The sequence below is a fragment of the Pagrus major genome, chromosome 12, assembly GCF_040436345.1.
Source record: "Pagrus major chromosome 12, Pma_NU_1.0".
Classification (NCBI taxonomy): domain Eukaryota; kingdom Metazoa; phylum Chordata; class Actinopteri; order Spariformes; family Sparidae; genus Pagrus; species Pagrus major.
The window spans coordinates 14,197,247-14,213,100 of NC_133226.1; the positions used below are offsets into that span (position 1 = coordinate 14,197,247).

At 41.4% G+C, this 15,854-nt stretch overlaps 1 protein-coding gene across 1 annotated transcript; it reads left to right on the plus strand.

Moving 5' to 3' along the window:
* The first annotated feature begins 1,700 nt into the window (after positions 1-1,700).
* lhx6a (LIM homeobox 6a) lies at positions 1,701-14,916 on the plus strand. The gene is made up of 9 exons (XM_073478198.1): positions 1,701-1,778; positions 2,627-2,698; positions 2,918-3,100; positions 5,244-5,365; positions 13,297-13,517; positions 13,908-14,008; positions 14,201-14,296; positions 14,507-14,681; positions 14,781-14,916. Exons 1-9 carry the CDS (start codon positions 1,701-1,703, stop codon positions 14,858-14,860), a joined length of 1,128 nt encoding a protein of 375 aa, XP_073334299.1. The 3' UTR covers positions 14,861-14,916.
* Positions 14,917-15,854: the final 938 nt, after the last annotated feature.

Genomic DNA, 15,854 nt, shown 5'->3' on the forward strand with positions numbered 1-15,854 from the left:
GGAGGGTTTTATTGTTACTATTATTCTAGACCCGGTTTATTCTGATTGGATCATTTCTGAACTATACATTTACAGATAATTGTGGGATCTCTGTCTGATTGGTGCGTCGATCCAGGCCGGTGTGTGTGCGCTCACACAGATCCTGTAATTATCAGGCTTCCTTTTCCTTAAATCATTCCGTGATTATTTTTAAAGCATTTAATTTCATCTGCATCAGCTCCTCTACCGTTTGCATTAATAAATAAATAAATAGCATAGGCCTATAGCGGCTACTTTACCTTTTTTCATAATTGTTTTGTTTGGGTTATTTAGCCTAAAACAACTAAAATATGACCTTAACTTCATTTTTAAAAAGCTGTAAATACTCTGCGTGTTTTTGTTGTTGTTGTGTATCTTCTGTGCAAATCTCAAATATGCATTTGTTAACCATACAGTTACAGTGTTAGGGTTTAATCTTAGACAACACACGTAGCCTCATTTTAAATAATTAGAATTAATGCAATTATCGAAAGCAAAAAAAAAAAAAAAGATTTTTATAAAGTATATGTCTAAAAAAGAATGAGAATAATAGGCATTTAAATGCGTGGGGGCATTTTAATTTGTAATGATTAAAAACGACACATGGAGTCATGAGGATGATGGGTATTAACATGCGTGGGATTGGAAACATTTTAGATTAAATCATCCAATTCACTGTGCAGTCTGAAGAAACGCATTGTGATGATTTCCTCGTGTATTTTTCTGTTTTAATGTAGATGAATAAACCAACACATGTATAAGGACCCTGTGTATAGAAAAGGGTTTATTTATAAGCCCGAGTATGTGGGTTGATTATTGCGTTTTCAGCCTATACGTCAGCTGGAGCTCAGTATTTCTGGTAGCAAATAAATGGCAATTATATGAATAACTATAATTTACATTTCTCTGGCAGCTGATACAAAATGCCTGTGATATCAAACACACACCGCCAGAGTTTGAGTGAGTTTCTGTCATGACTGCTCCAAAGTGTGTCCACCCTTCTCACGCACATCAGACTCTTTTCTCCCCCCCTCCCCCCCTTTCTTTAACTGTACAAGGCAGGAGAGGCCGGAGAGCCGCGCAAACTTTCACTGCAGCTCCGCACACACACACACACACACACACACACACACACGTACGGACTGCTTCTTGCTTGTTGCGCTCTCGCCGACTCACTCGGTCTCACTGCACCTATGAAGCCTCGGCGCAAAAGCTGCCAACCCCTCAATTTGATTCACTTCCTGTAGTCAGACTCCTTCCCCAAAAGTGGAGAGAGAGAGGGAGAGAGAGAGGGAGAGAGAGAGAGAGAGAGAGAGAGAGAGAGAGGTGGGGGGGAACGGGGCTAAGGAAGAAATATTTTTTGTTCTAAATAAGGCTCTCCGCGGAGCAGCAAGCGCCTCCTCGCCTCTGCAAGCTTCACAACTTGTGCAGTTTGAGCACAGTGGCGGTCAGATCGTCGCGGCACAGCAGCAGTGTTTGAAAGACACAGAAAGCAGCTCGCGTTAGAAAAAAAAAACTAAATCTGTGCTCCGGTTACACCAGAGTCCATGCACGGTACGGATGATACAAGCTCTGACGCCCATCGCCGAGCCTGCTGCTGCTGCTGCTGCTGCTGCCGCTGCTGAGTCCACGCACCGAGTTTGGAGACACTGTACGCGGACACTGTGAGACTGCAGGGGTTCATGTACTGGAAAAATGAAGTTTTGTCCCCTCTCTCAGAGGGAAATAAGATTCTGTCCGAAGGAATTCCCACGAAACAGGTACTAACACTTTGGACACGCCTGAGCTTCTTCTAGACTTTGTGCGTAAAGTTGGAGATGCACCGTTCGGGCCTTCTCACGCCGAATTCGCCTTTATACGCTGTGATGACGTACAGCTGATAAAATGTAACGATGGATCCATGTGAAATAATTCTTCTTGATTTACCAAATTGTCTCTCCTCTCTCTTGAACGCCCCAGCCGATCCGTCTACGCGCCGCGGTGCATTCGCAGCCCGCAGCATCGTGCGTGAGTGGCTGTTTTTGTCTCCCTGTGATGTCACGAGAATCACCGCTTGTGTACTGAGATCAGCTGCACGCGCCAGCCGCCGTGAAGAGGCACGCGCCTCTCTGTTATGAATAGCGTGATTTGCGGTCCGCGAGCCCTCTCGAGCGCTGCCAATTCGCCCGAGAAGAATTGGATTTTAATTACAGCCATTAAAAATCAAATTTGCAATTCTTTGCGTGACCCGTTGCCTTTCTGTGATTGACAGCTGAAATTGACACTCCGGGTCCCTCTTATCCACTGCGATTCAAGCTATTTGTAATTACAGGTAGTTTTTTTCCTCCTCTCCCCCCTCCACTCTCGTGTCCTGGATTGCGGAGAAAATACTATTATTCTGAGAGGCATGGGTTAAGGGGAAGGGAAAAATCAATCCAAATTGAAATAGCTTCATTAAAATGTGCCTTTTGTTGCGGGGGCCCCTTTAACAGTTTAAACCGAGGTTTTATTGTCAGGACTACCTTATATAGGAGTAGCCTTCGAGAGCTCGTCTGCAAATGTCTCCCGAGGATTTGTCAGCTGAAGATGAGGCAGGCAGAGTGATGAAGACTTGAACGTTGTCTTGTAGGTGATCTGTACCGAGCACCAGAGCACACCGGGAGCCTCGCGCTGCAGTGTGGACTCTAAACACGCGCCAATGGTGAGAGCTTTACTGCATATTTATGCTTTAGAACATGCCTGGATCACCTCTTGGCCCTGAACGCATCCCATGCATGCGGGGATATAGTCAGGATTCATGCAGATATGTATTTAACATGCGTGATGATGAAAATGGCGACAGTGTGAGCGTGAAGATGCTGATGGTGAAGAGGAGGGTTGTTCTGTGTGTTTCTGAGCTGTGCTTGATGCCCTCTTGCAGTCTCACTCGGACGGAGAATCCCAGCGGTCCAACATGGAGCGGGAGGACACTCGCTCGGCCCCCAGCACCCCGTCCACCCCGTCCGTGTGCTCGCCGACCTCCACCACCAGCTCGGCGCCGTCCACCGGGAAGAACACGTGCGCCAGCTGCGGGCAGGAGATCCTGGACAGATACCTGCTGAAGGTGAGAGGCCGAACACTTCGCTTTGGACTGAAACCGCACCTCCGATTCTTTCTGGGGGGCGTCTCGTTTATTTGTTTGCTCTTTTTTTTAAAGACAGACATACAATAAACAGCTTGTCTGAGCAGAGAGAAGAGAAGGAGGGTGCCATGTTTACTCTGGTCCTGGTTTGGTTTGGACCGGTCTGAGCTGAAGGCCTGGACTGAACTTCAGGCGTGCTGCGTTTAAAGTCTGTGAGGGAAAAAAAAGAAAAGAAACACCAGGCAGAGATAAAACTACAAAACTAAATAGGGAAGAAATGTGGCAGCCATAACTATATGCAGCTATTGAATAAACGTACATGTAACAAGCCTACAGGTAATTAATTTATAACTTGTTTTAGAATAATTCTATATTTATATGAACGAAAAAAAAATACACAAACCACTGGAAGCAGAAGGCTTATTGTCTCTAAATTCAGCCTAAAATTATTTCAGGTGACAGAAGTGAGGCATCGGTCGGTGCTCGTCAGACCGCAGACACAACAGGGATGTTTTAGTTTGGACTGGTTTACAGCCTCACTGTCGCGTGCGCTCGCGTGCTCCCAGCCGAAGTCGCGCGTAAATGGGTGTGTGTGTCTCAGGAAGTGTGAGGATCATGAGTCCATTATCTGGCTCTATTTTCATCCCGGTGTGCAGAATGGGAAACACTGTTCGGAAAAGAAATACAGTGACAGCTATTTTATTTTATTTTATTTTGTTTGAGGCAAAATAGAAATTAAAAAAAATGCTCTAAGTATTTTATTTTCAAGATTAAATTAAGACTGCAAACATTTAATTTTTGTTGTGGAGAAATCCAGGCCTAGGATATTTATCAGATTTCTTTTTTTTTTTTTAATGTTTTCAAACAAACACCTGAGCTTTTTTATGGCTAAAATTGGCCTATTTTATTAAGCGAGTTTTAAATGATCATTATTACGTAATGAAAATAAAACTGACAATGCATGCTCTTACATAATTCATTCAAATCTTTCGCAGTATTTGTTCGTGTCCTTGAATGGTACGCTTGCATTGTTAAAAAAAATATTATTCCTCTTTTTCTTGTGTAAAATGTCTGCCTACATATTTCATACTAGCCTGTGCTTTAAAAAAATGTATTTAAATAAATCAACATCTATTCCTGCCTGTTACAATATATTAGACTCATTTTCAGTGGAGAAAATCGACAATCTTTACAACCAAAGTTATGCATGTTTTTATAAGCAGTTCACTGAGCAGCGATGGTCTTTATCTCCATTTTGAACAAAATCATAAACTAAGTAAAATCAGCTATTAAATAAATGCACAGAGCACACACGTGCAGCGTGGTTTTGTTTAGACTAACTGAATCTTTTTTAAAATAACTGTTTATTTTACGTGACAGCCTTCATGATCTTTCGCCATAAACAATTCAGCTGATTTTAATTGTCATTTAAATATTTTGGAAATAAAAGCGCCGAGTTGACCTCGCTATCTTCACATCTTTAAACTGATTTAAATCATTCCATCAGTTATTATTATTATTTTTACAGATTGCTCACTCGTTTGCTCACATCTGACAACAATGTTTGTTTGTTTTTTTCTCGTTCTGCTAAAAGGTAAATCAAACGAAAATATTGATCTGAAATATATTAAATAGAGCCCTGGTAGGATGATTTAGTGATCGATATTTCTCAATATGTAAATGTAAAAAAAAAAACATGACGTATTATCTTCTCCTGTCCAGGGACTACGTGTGAATTAGCTTTTAACTCTGGTGCACTGTCCCTGCTAAACAAATAAATAAGAAAAGACCAAGGGATCTCTGTAAAGTCACAGTTACAGTCACTAAAGACCGTCATGTATACATTTTAAAATTATACATTATAGCCTAATACGCTGAAATGACTGTACGTTTATTAGTCAGCACCACTGTTAGATGTAGAAATGATATAAAAATAATTTGCGTTGCCTAATTAAACCTCAAAATATAATTACGTCATTATAAGCTCATAACTGAACATCGCACTGTAAGTCCCTGCTGTAGTGATTTATCAGGTGTGTGTGTGTGTGTGTGTGTGTGTGTGTGTGTGTGTGTGTGTGTGTGTGTGTGTGTGTGTGTGTGTGACATGGCTGTTGTCTCTTCGCAGGTGAACAACCTGATCTGGCACGTGCGCTGTCTGGAGTGTTCCGTCTGCAGGACGTCACTACGTCAGCACAGCAGCTGCTACATCAAAAACAAAGAGATCTTCTGTAAAATGGATTATTTCAGGTAGGGTAAGTTTATGACCGTGTTTTCAAAATACCACGTCTACTCTGCCAACTCTCTCTCTCTCACACACACACACACACTCACACACACGCACGCATACGCACACACACGCACTCTTCCTTTGAGATGGATGCGGGCTGCCTCATGTGTTCTTGAAAGACCTTTTCAAAAACTCTCAAAGTGTGTAACAAAATAAAAGCCTGTTAAGTACAGTGTGTGGCTGAAAGATGCTTGAGATTGTTATGGCTATCCAAAAACACAACATTCACACGAGCTACAGAAAGAAAAAGAGTATTTGGTGGAGGCCTACCCGAATTTTGAAAAGTCTGTGCTTTACCGAAAAGCTTGTATTGTAGTGTTTAGAGGTTGTTACGCGCGGTGTGTTTTGGGAGGATGTTTTTCACCACGCGTCACCCGCTCAGATCCTATCAGATTTTCAGTGGCACGTTTGGATTATTTTGGTGATTCATTTCCGGTGGACCATGTCAGATCAGACAGGCCCTGGACTTGTTTTTACTTGGACACTACATGATACATGTTCCTTTCCTGTGCGCTAAATACGCGGTGAGCTCTCAACCTCTCAACACGCACAGCAGTTAACAGAGTAGACTTGTTTAACTCATCGACGGACAGTGAACGCACCACGTGCCACGAAGCGCGCGGTGGCTGTTTTATCATCAGGAGAGGGACACGTGAAATCAGGGGAAATCGCCGGAAATGCCCGTTTGAGTGTGTTTAGTGAGTTGAGTCGGTCCCCACAGGAAAACAAGTGAAACGAAAACTCATATAACAGAGTGAAAATCCTACTCTTGTTTTATTTCAATGACCTAGTGCTCATCAGCATCCATAAAATGTGGAACATTTAACTATTTGTCTTCAAATTAAAATCGTAATAATAATAATAATAATAATAATAATAATAATAATATATCAACATATCACATCATTTTTTAATACATTTTCAAAATAAAAGTATACAAAATAGATAAATAAAATTAATTGTCTTCAGAGTCAAGTGCAATAAATAGTCCAACAATATCTATCTATCTATCTATCTATCTATCTATCTATCTATCTATCTATCTATCTATCTATCTATCTATCTATCTATCTATCTATCTATCTATCTATCTATCTATCTATCTATCTATCTATCTATCTATCCATCCATCTGTTCTTTTTGGTCGAAATCTTATTTTCACGCTAGATCCAAAGATAGTGATACAGTAAATAAACAAAGTAAACAAATAGTAATGCATAAAAACACACACACACACAATTAGTGCAAAATGCAGTGTGTAGTTGGAAAGAGAGAGAGAGAGAGAGAGAGAGAGAGAGAGAGAGAGAGAGAGAGAGAGAGATGTTAAATTATGGTAATTCAATCTTGAATTTACCATCAGCTGCATTCATTCAGTTCATTTATTTATGTTTGCATGTATCAGAGAAGGAATCAGTCTTGGTTGGCTGATGTTTTTACTCAGATTTATTTATTCACTTTTTTTGATCGTGTGTGTGTGTGTGTGTGTGGTATCTGAGGTTAAATGGAGTTCACACCATCAACACCATATAGCAAAATTCTGTGCTGTAGCCTGAAGCTGTAGTATACATTGTATAGACACACATGCATGTGTGTGTGTGTGTGTGTGCGTGTGTGTGTGTGTGTGTGAGTGCTTGGACCTGTGAGTGAGCTTTGGTGTTTGTCTGATCGAAACCGGACACCAAGTCACTGCTCTGAGGTTTATAATCACCAGCAATTAGTCGTCCTCCACCCCAGACCCTCAGGCCTCCAGACCAGCAATTAGACCGCCCCGAGTGCCTGGTCAGCATGTTTCTGATCTGAATGTGACTCCTATCCAAACTCAAACACACACACACACACACACACACACACACTGATACAGATATGTAGGTGCACACTTATGCAAACTTGTGTATGAAAACATGAATATGAAACATTTACATGCACATATTAAGAACCCACTGTACACATTGCCTCCTTTTACAACTCAAAAGAGCGCACACACACTGACACACACTTGCACGCTGACACAGCCACACACACATAAACATACACTGTGATTCTCTGTTTATTTATGCATGTCCAGCAGCTGCCAATCATTTTGCTGATTTTTTTATTTTCTCACAAAATGGAGATTTTCGGTGTTTGCTCTGCCACATCATAATAATATTTTATCTGACCCGTCTCCATTTAAACGCTCCCTCACCGTTCACCCCTCTCGCCCTCAATACTGCTCCCAAAATATGTCAGAGCATTAGAAAATGATAATTACTGGTACAGATGTAGCTGTCAGAGGGTCACATATTATACGCTCATTAGAGAAATCCTACACTATAATCAAACGAAGTAACCGTGATTAAAATGCATGCCTGAATATGGAAGCGATAAATGTGTTCACACTAATTGTTGACCCACCAGGGTGAGGATTAGAAGTTTTACCGTAAATTTCCAAAAGATTATAAAAGACACACTAAACAAATCATACAGCAGTTTTATGCCAACAAGTGTGCAGCAGTGCTATATAGGCTAATGCACATAGATTTTCAAATTTAGACTAAGACAGAGCCTTGTTTCTTACTATACCGGTCCCATTTCACTTCTTGTTAATAAATAAAATAAAGGTAAACTTCAAACTTACCAGCTACACATTCAAACTGATGTGACTTTCATTGCTGTAATGTTCGGCTACAGTTTTCAGTCTCTGCTTTAGCCTAGCCAAACAAAGCTAAAATGTGGTAGGACATATTTTGTTGAAACTGAGTAAAGACCAGACTGTTTGACAAATGTTTCACAATATGAAAAATTATAACGGCATAGAAATGTATCATTTTCTACATAAAACAACATATAAAATGTGTATGGACTACACAACAGAACAGAACCAAACTGCATCGAGAGAACGCTGGCTAATTCAAGCTAGCTGCAAAGCCAGAGCTAGCCTTCGCCAAAGCTAACCTAACCACACTTTCCTACCTGTTTCCTGTAATAAAAAAAAAATATTTTGACTCTCCAGCATCTTAGTAATGGGATTATTTATACCACACAAATAAGGCAGCACCTCAGGCTAAATATTACGGAGAAAAAGGAGTAAACACATGATAAATAGCTAAGTCCTCCTAAATCTAATTATAACCGAGCTTAGCAGAAAAGCAGTGATTGCAGTCTGAGCCTCCAGTGGAATTTGTGTGATTTAGTGTAGTTAAGCTACATTGAAATCACATCTTTAATTCCATAGATCCAAGAAGATTCAAGACTTTTTCAACTTCCAGAGCTGTGTGGTTACAGTACTGCTTTATGCATTTGTAAGATAGCCATGTACTTAATTGCAAGTCCTAACTATATATATTTTTTGATGAATGATACAAACTACAGTTGTTTTTTTTTTATGCATGTATGTTTCATACACCAGAACAACAACTTTCACAAGTTATAAAACTAGTCATTTATAGAAAGTTTCAGTTTCACTCCTACCAGTATGGAATATGTCAGTATAGTAACTGTATATGTTGTCTACTGTGAGTGCTTCTAAAGACAGGACTACCAGACAAAGTGATAATGAATTTGATTTGATGGTCTGGACACACTGAAGGTGTATTTTTACTCAATATGGTTACAAGCTCTGGAGAAAATATCTCATTTGCATAATTATATTTGTAGGTTTAGATCACATTTCCTTGGAAGTCACACTGGAAAGCAGGAAATTCTTTAGAAATTCTTCCAGAAACAGTGAAGCCTTGCTGCAGGACTGGGCCCTGTACAATGGCTACCTCTGTAAATATAAACTGTAATCTGGGTTTAGGCCAGATCTGAACTAGGCTAAACACCACTGCGAGTCCAGATCCTCGGGGCTGGTTTCAAACCTCTGGAGATATTTCCTCATCTGTGTCAGCCTCTCATCTGGCTTTGGACTGACAGTTGCTTTAATGGGGCGTAATAGCAGGAAATCAGACTGGGTTTCCCTCCATATAGTGTGTGTGTGTGTGTATGGGGGGAGGTGTGTGTATATCGACATAGGGGGCGCAGGACAGAGCCCATGCTGTGCCTCTTAAACCCATGTCAGGCCTCAGGGGCTTGCTCTCACACACACAAGACACACGCAAACCATTTCTCTATCACCCTCCTCCCCTGACCCCCCTCGTCTCTTTGCGCCCCTCCCTCGCCTCGCTCGGTAGAAACATCATCCTCGTCCATGAGCTGCAGGCCACACAGGAAGTTGCTGCACTAATCAGGGGCACCCTGGGATACTGACAGTGTGTAACCAGAGTCCATGTATGTGGGGAACTTTGTGGGTGAGATGTGTGCAAGCACGTATGTGTGCAAGTCTGTATTGTAATAATAATTATTCATCAACCCACCTCTGGTTAGCTGATTAAGTCTCCATAGCAACAAAGACGAGTAAGCGGTACAGAGTGATTTGAGTTTTTATTAAAAACTGAATTAATTAAAATCATAATAAGACATCTGTCACACAGTGCTACACATTTAAACAAAGACTGCTCAGTCAGAGCAAGAAATAGATTACTCAGTTTGTAAAGCAAATTGGTTATCAGTGGTCTTAAAGAACAGATAATACATATTTCATGTCTTTTGTGCTGGGTTAATATGTTAAAGCCTTATAATGGGGTAAATCTGTTAAAAGAAGTCGTCCTTAAAGTATTTATCCTCTATTAGATTTGTATTCAAAAGCCTTAACACGAACCTCGCGTCTTAAAAACCGCACAGTCAAGCAAGAATTCTCTCAGGACAAATCTAATAGAGATTAGAGTACTCTCATAGCACATCAGAAATAATCCAAAAAACATGTACCTCCTCAAGCCCCTCTTTCAGCAGCAGGTGAATTACTGTTAAAAAAGAGTAAAGATTAGATGAAAGAAGGGGAGCAAATAGGAGAGGTCTGCGGGGGAAAGGGAGTTTTGCGGTGTAGGATTTTCCCTCTTGTGAGTGATATAGGGGGCCGTGAGGATTGACGTCGCTCCAAAATAAACACCAGGTTTTTGGTACAAAGACAAAAATGAGATACAAGGGGAAAAAAAGGGGTAGGAGGAGGGAGGGGTCCGAGAGGGAGATGAAGATGGAGAAGGAGGAGGAGGAGGGTTAAAAACAAGGGATGATTTGCAGCTTTTCTGGGTTCTGTCTCGGAGCATGAAACTGACAAGCTGTCATGCTAGATTAGCCGCAATGTTCCACAATGTTTTCCTCTCTACTGTAGAAACAGGCTGGAATTCTCCATAACAATCTGAAATGATATGTACATACAGCGCAGTAAGCCTAGGAGTCCATTTGTCTCTGGAATGGCTCTATTGGGTTGTAAGAGGTTTTTTGGTTAGGTTGCACATATCTGTGACAATTTAAACCCTCTGTAAGTGCTATGCCAGCTAATTTTATTTCAAGGTCAGCACACAGACTTTTCCCAGCTCTAACGCTGAACTGAATTTGTTTGTAAGGAGGCATGCCAGGCCTGGGAAAATGTGGATGCTCTGTTTTGTATTTGGGCATTGTTGTGTTATTGAAATAAAGCCAAACTTACTTGACAGTGATAATAAAAAAAATATGAAAACAGACAGACAGACACATGCAGATTGAGACAGACAAGACCCCTCATTACAGAAACTTCCTAAATCGGAAATCTTAACTCAGTTTAGGATGACATTAAGGATCTTTGGTAGGCTATTACAGAAACATGTTTCCTGACTTTGTTTAGGAAGAGCCTTATTATCTTAGGATAGGAATTTCTTGAGTTAGGATGGCACAGACCATGCTCAACATAAGTTACATCAATGTAGGTTACACTGATGTTAGACTGTTGGAGAAGCTAAGCCCGATGTTACATTGTTGGAGAAGCTAACATTGATGTTCATATGTTAAATTTACCCCATCATGTATTAATGGGTATATAGGATACAGGTAGTTTCAACACTGAAACAGGCATGACAGGACGAGTGCCGAGTGAAGAACCTCAAGTTCTAGTTAGGCTTTCCCAAGTTAAGATATGAGGTCTAAGACAGGATAAGACACAGCCATGAGTTCCTCAATATTATGTATACATTTTCTGTACCATACTACATGCAGGAAACTGAAACTTGTGGCCAACAAGCTTCATATACATGAGGAGGGGTACGAGTTTGTGAGATGTCAGGGCTACAGTATGCTTTCATCCCAGATAGAGTGGATTTGAGTGCACTGATGCGCTGCCAAACCCACTCACTTGGCAGCCCTCGTGCTCTCCGTCCCCCTGCTCCCTCTCTCCCTCTCTCTGCCATCGACGCTCTTTACTTTGCTATTTCCCTCAGCCACTTACTTCCTCTCTCCATGTCTGCTCTTTTCATCCTGCCCTCACCAGCTCTTGCCTCCTTCATACCTTTCAACTATTGACTGCTCCTCGAATTTGGCTCATGTTGGGGATGCTTGTATGCGTCAGTCTTTATCTCTGTTTTCTCTGCTGGAACAGGAATATGTGTCAGTGCCTGTTTTACAGAACAATCAACCACAATCAATATGGAAGCGTTTCTGATTTGAGCTAAAACCAGGCTGGAGACTTTCTGTTTTTCTGCTTGCCCCCAGTACTTTCTCACAGGCGGCTTACAAATCCTGCCTCCTTCACCAGAATTGGCAGCTGCTGACCCTAACAATGGCTCTTAACCTACCCATAACCTTCTCAAACCTAAAGCGTTTTATGCCCATTAAACCCATAATGCGCTCCTTAAACGAGGAGCTTAATCTCTTTTGATTCGGATGTAAAAGAGGAAATTTGTATAATATTTCAGTTGTATAAGGCGGAGGGTTTTTTGAATCTCCACGGTGTCAGCTGCTCAGTTATAGGATAAGGGTGGTGATATTCAAATTTTGGATTGTAAAAGCCTGATTTAAATTATTACTTATTATTATTTATAGCTTATTACTATTCAAAACACACCGATGTGCCAAACTCTTCTACTAGGTTACATGTTTTTTCATTACAATAAACAAGGGCGCTGTAGTTTATTTAATCTCTGATGCTGAAAACACTTGCCAAACACCAAATGTGTGTTAATCCGCAGCTGAAAATAGTCCCCAATCAAAACTACTGTTTACTCTTTGTGAAAAACTACTCTGCTCAGCTTTTTTAGGAAACTACTCAGCATTTTTTAAAAACTGAAACTATATATTTATGAATAATTTTTCCTATTAAATGGGATTAGAGTTTATAAATGACGAGAGCATGTTTTTATCAGATATTAATATCTTGTTAAGCTTGTGAGGAATTGTCTTGCTGACTCTCGTTTCGTTCTTTCCGTAACTTTCTGTGCATTTATCTCTCATGGTCTGCCTCTGTGCCCCTCAGCCCCCACTGACACCACCCACCCATTGAGAACAGTAAGTCAGGTGGTTTAGGTTTATATGCCGCCTGACCTCACTGTTGCTATCAGTTACAGCACACCGACCTCGAGTGATGTCATCCAAGTCTTTCTTCATCCTCCGCTGTGTGTAAAACCACCCCGGTTTACATGTGCGTTCCCTTGTTGTGTGTGTGCGTGCGTGTCTCCGTTTGTGTGTGTGGGTGTGCGTACATGTCAGGGCCTTCATGCATCAGCCAGGAAATTGCAGGTGTTGGTTTGTTTGCATTCGAGGCTCAGCTTGCAGCCGCAGTCGGGACTCTTTTCTGAAGGCCATATCCTCCTCCAGGGTTTCTTCCTTAAACGCTTTCAGTTCTGCCAAAGATTTAAGTTTGAAAATACTTATTTTCATCTTCAAATCTTACAAAATATTCTCAAAGAATAGGACGTATGTGCATGTTTAATTCTATGTGTGAACTATCTGGAAACGGCCTTAAGATAAGATTTAAAATGCAATTTCCGTTACCCCACCTACGACTCCTCATTCTGTTTCTCTCTCCTGCCTCTCCTCCTCTGCTCTCTTTTTCTCTCCCTCACAGTAGGTTTGGTACTAAGTGTGCCCGCTGTGGGCGGCAGATATACGCCAGCGACTGGGTCCGCCGTGCGAGGGGAAACGCATACCACTTGGCATGTTTTGCGTGCTACTCGTGTAAGAGGCAGTTGTCCACGGGAGAGGAGTTTGGCTTGGTGGAGGAGAAGGTCCTGTGCAGGATCCACTACGACACCATGGTGGAGAACCTCAAACGGGCGGCTGAGAGTGGTGAGTAGTGGTTTTGGCAAATGTACTGCAATGGTTCTCTGTGGCTGTCCAGATGTTTGCTTAAGCGTTCTCCCAAAAACAGAGGTTATTTGAATTTGTGCTTTTCACATTGAACCTCCAAAAATAATCCCTGCATAATTTATCTTTTTACACTTTGCTATTTCTTTCTCATTTATTTTTACATTATTGATGATTTTATTAAGTCTAGCCAGCTTCTTTCTGATTTCTGTGGTTCTGATGGATGCCGACATAATGAGTGGATAAGTAGGTCATGTTGAGGAAAAAGTCCCTTGATGAAACTGTCCTATAAATCACATACATTTCCTGGGACTATCTTGCTCATTATAAATTGTTATATTTAACACATTTGTCTGCTGTCATGTGTTTCAGGCAATGGTATCACGTTAGAGGGAGCCGTTCCAACAGAACAAGACAGTCAACCCAAACCAGCCAAAAGGGCGCGGACATCCTTCACTGCAGAACAGCTACAGGTGAAAAAAAACAGAAGAAAAGAAAAAAAGAAACAAAAAAAATGTGTTTCTAATACAATCTGCAGCTTTTTGCTTGCAAAAACACAGCCATCACACCACATTTGAACCCTCAATCCGGTATTTCATGGTCTCTGTAATAAACTGATTCCAGCAACATGTGATTTCATGCTAATGTTTTGTCTCAATATGCAGATCATGCAGGCTCAGTTCGCCCAGGACAACAATCCAGACGCCCAGACGCTACAGAAACTAGCCGACATGACAGGCCTCAGCAGGAGAGTTATACAGGTCGGTACACAGACATCCAGTCTGTTCTGCTACTAATCTGCTTATGTTATGGTACTGTTGCAGTAGGTTGTGCATGATAGTAAAACACTGGGATGTGCACACTCATATTTCTAAATATATGTTCACAGTTTTGTCTGTTTCTGAAATAAATCAACATATTCTTTTTCAAGAATGAACTACATGATGTCTGGTTACATTGCGTCTTCATAGGTGTGGTTTCAAAACTGCAGAGCAAGACACAAAAAGCACACGCCCCAGCACAGTGGGGCTCCCCAAGGTCACCCTCAGTCCAGGATACCCTCGTCCCTGCCCGATGAGCTGCATTACTCCCCCTTTGGCAGTCCTGAACGGGCGCGCATGGTGGCCCTGCACGGGTACATTGACAGTGAGTTGAGGTTTACTTTTGCAGGGTAAATTTTTAATTTTTTTAATTTTTTGATTATTCTTTATTTCAGTTTGTGTATGTTTTTTGTGTGCTCTCCAGGTCACCCCTTCTCCGTGCTGACCTCTCAGAGTCTCCCTCACCAGGCCATGTCGCTGCCCCAGCTCCCCCTCAGCCGCTAGCACTCCACAAGTATTACCCTTACGACCCCCCCAACCTCCGGATCCTAACCCTTGATCTCCCATCGCTGACGTCTGCAGACCTGACCCGGAGGTCATGCAGGAGTCAGCTTGGAGAAAAGACACATCTTACAGGAGCCCTGCACACTCGGAAACACAAAAAGAAATGGAAGGAAGAGGAAGAACTGAGACACATTCGTCCTTAAGTTGTTTTCTCTCTGAGGACAGGAATATCCCACCTGCAGCCAATCTGTCAAAAATGAGCGTGACGCAGGAACTCAATGACTGTATTTACACCACCTGAAGGACCCGTTTTGCTACACATGTACAGCATCCTCCACTCGACTCATCCGCCCTCTGACTTGAAGGTGGAGGGAGTTTTTAAAGGGATGAAACTGACCAAGGAAGCAGGACTGAAGCCTCTTGAGTGATGTCAGATTACTGAAGATAAACAAAGAAGGGAAAATTAAAGGGGGAACTGTCATTGTGGCTCATGGGCCAGGCACACACAGTAGACCACATTAGAGGTAAGACACCTCCCTCTTTTCTCTCTAAGCAACCATGAAGGAAACCAACATGTAAATTCACTCTGTTGACTGTTGTGACAAAAAACAGAAACTTCCCTGTTACATTTTTGGTCAATTTTCCACTGAAATGAGGCGTAGAATTAGATTTATTGTGAAAGAATGAAAAACATTGTGTGCCTTATCTTTTCCATTATTATCAGAAACCTGTTGTTTTCAGCTAATTTAAATTCCAGCTTTTCATTTATTACAAAAACAAAAAATTGGGTGTTTTTTAATTTTATCATGTAAAACAAATTACAAGGATTTAAAATTTTTCATTGGTTAAAAAAAAAAAATCAAATACGTCCACTGAAGGCATCTTGACTGTTAAACATGAAGGAAAACTGTAAAGCACAATGTCTGGGCTTGTGTATTATGTAATTATGGCTGCAGATTTTAAGCTGCACTATCCTGTTGCATTTCTTTAAAGG

What these genes read in the sequence shown, in the direction of transcription:
- lhx6a (XM_073478198.1), top strand. Translation starts at nt 1,701, where the DNA reads ATGTACTGGAAAAATGAAGTTTTGTCCCCTCTCTCAGAGGGAAATAAG. An exon ending in TGGACAGATACCTGCTGAAG is followed by an intron (nt 3,101 to 5,243) that starts GTGAGAGGCCGA and finishes GTCTCTTCGCAG; the next exon opens with GTGAACAACCTGATCTGGCA. An exon ending in CAAACGGGCGGCTGAGAGTG is followed by an intron (nt 13,518 to 13,907) that starts GTGAGTAGTGGT and finishes CATGTGTTTCAG; the next exon opens with GCAATGGTATCACGTTAGAG.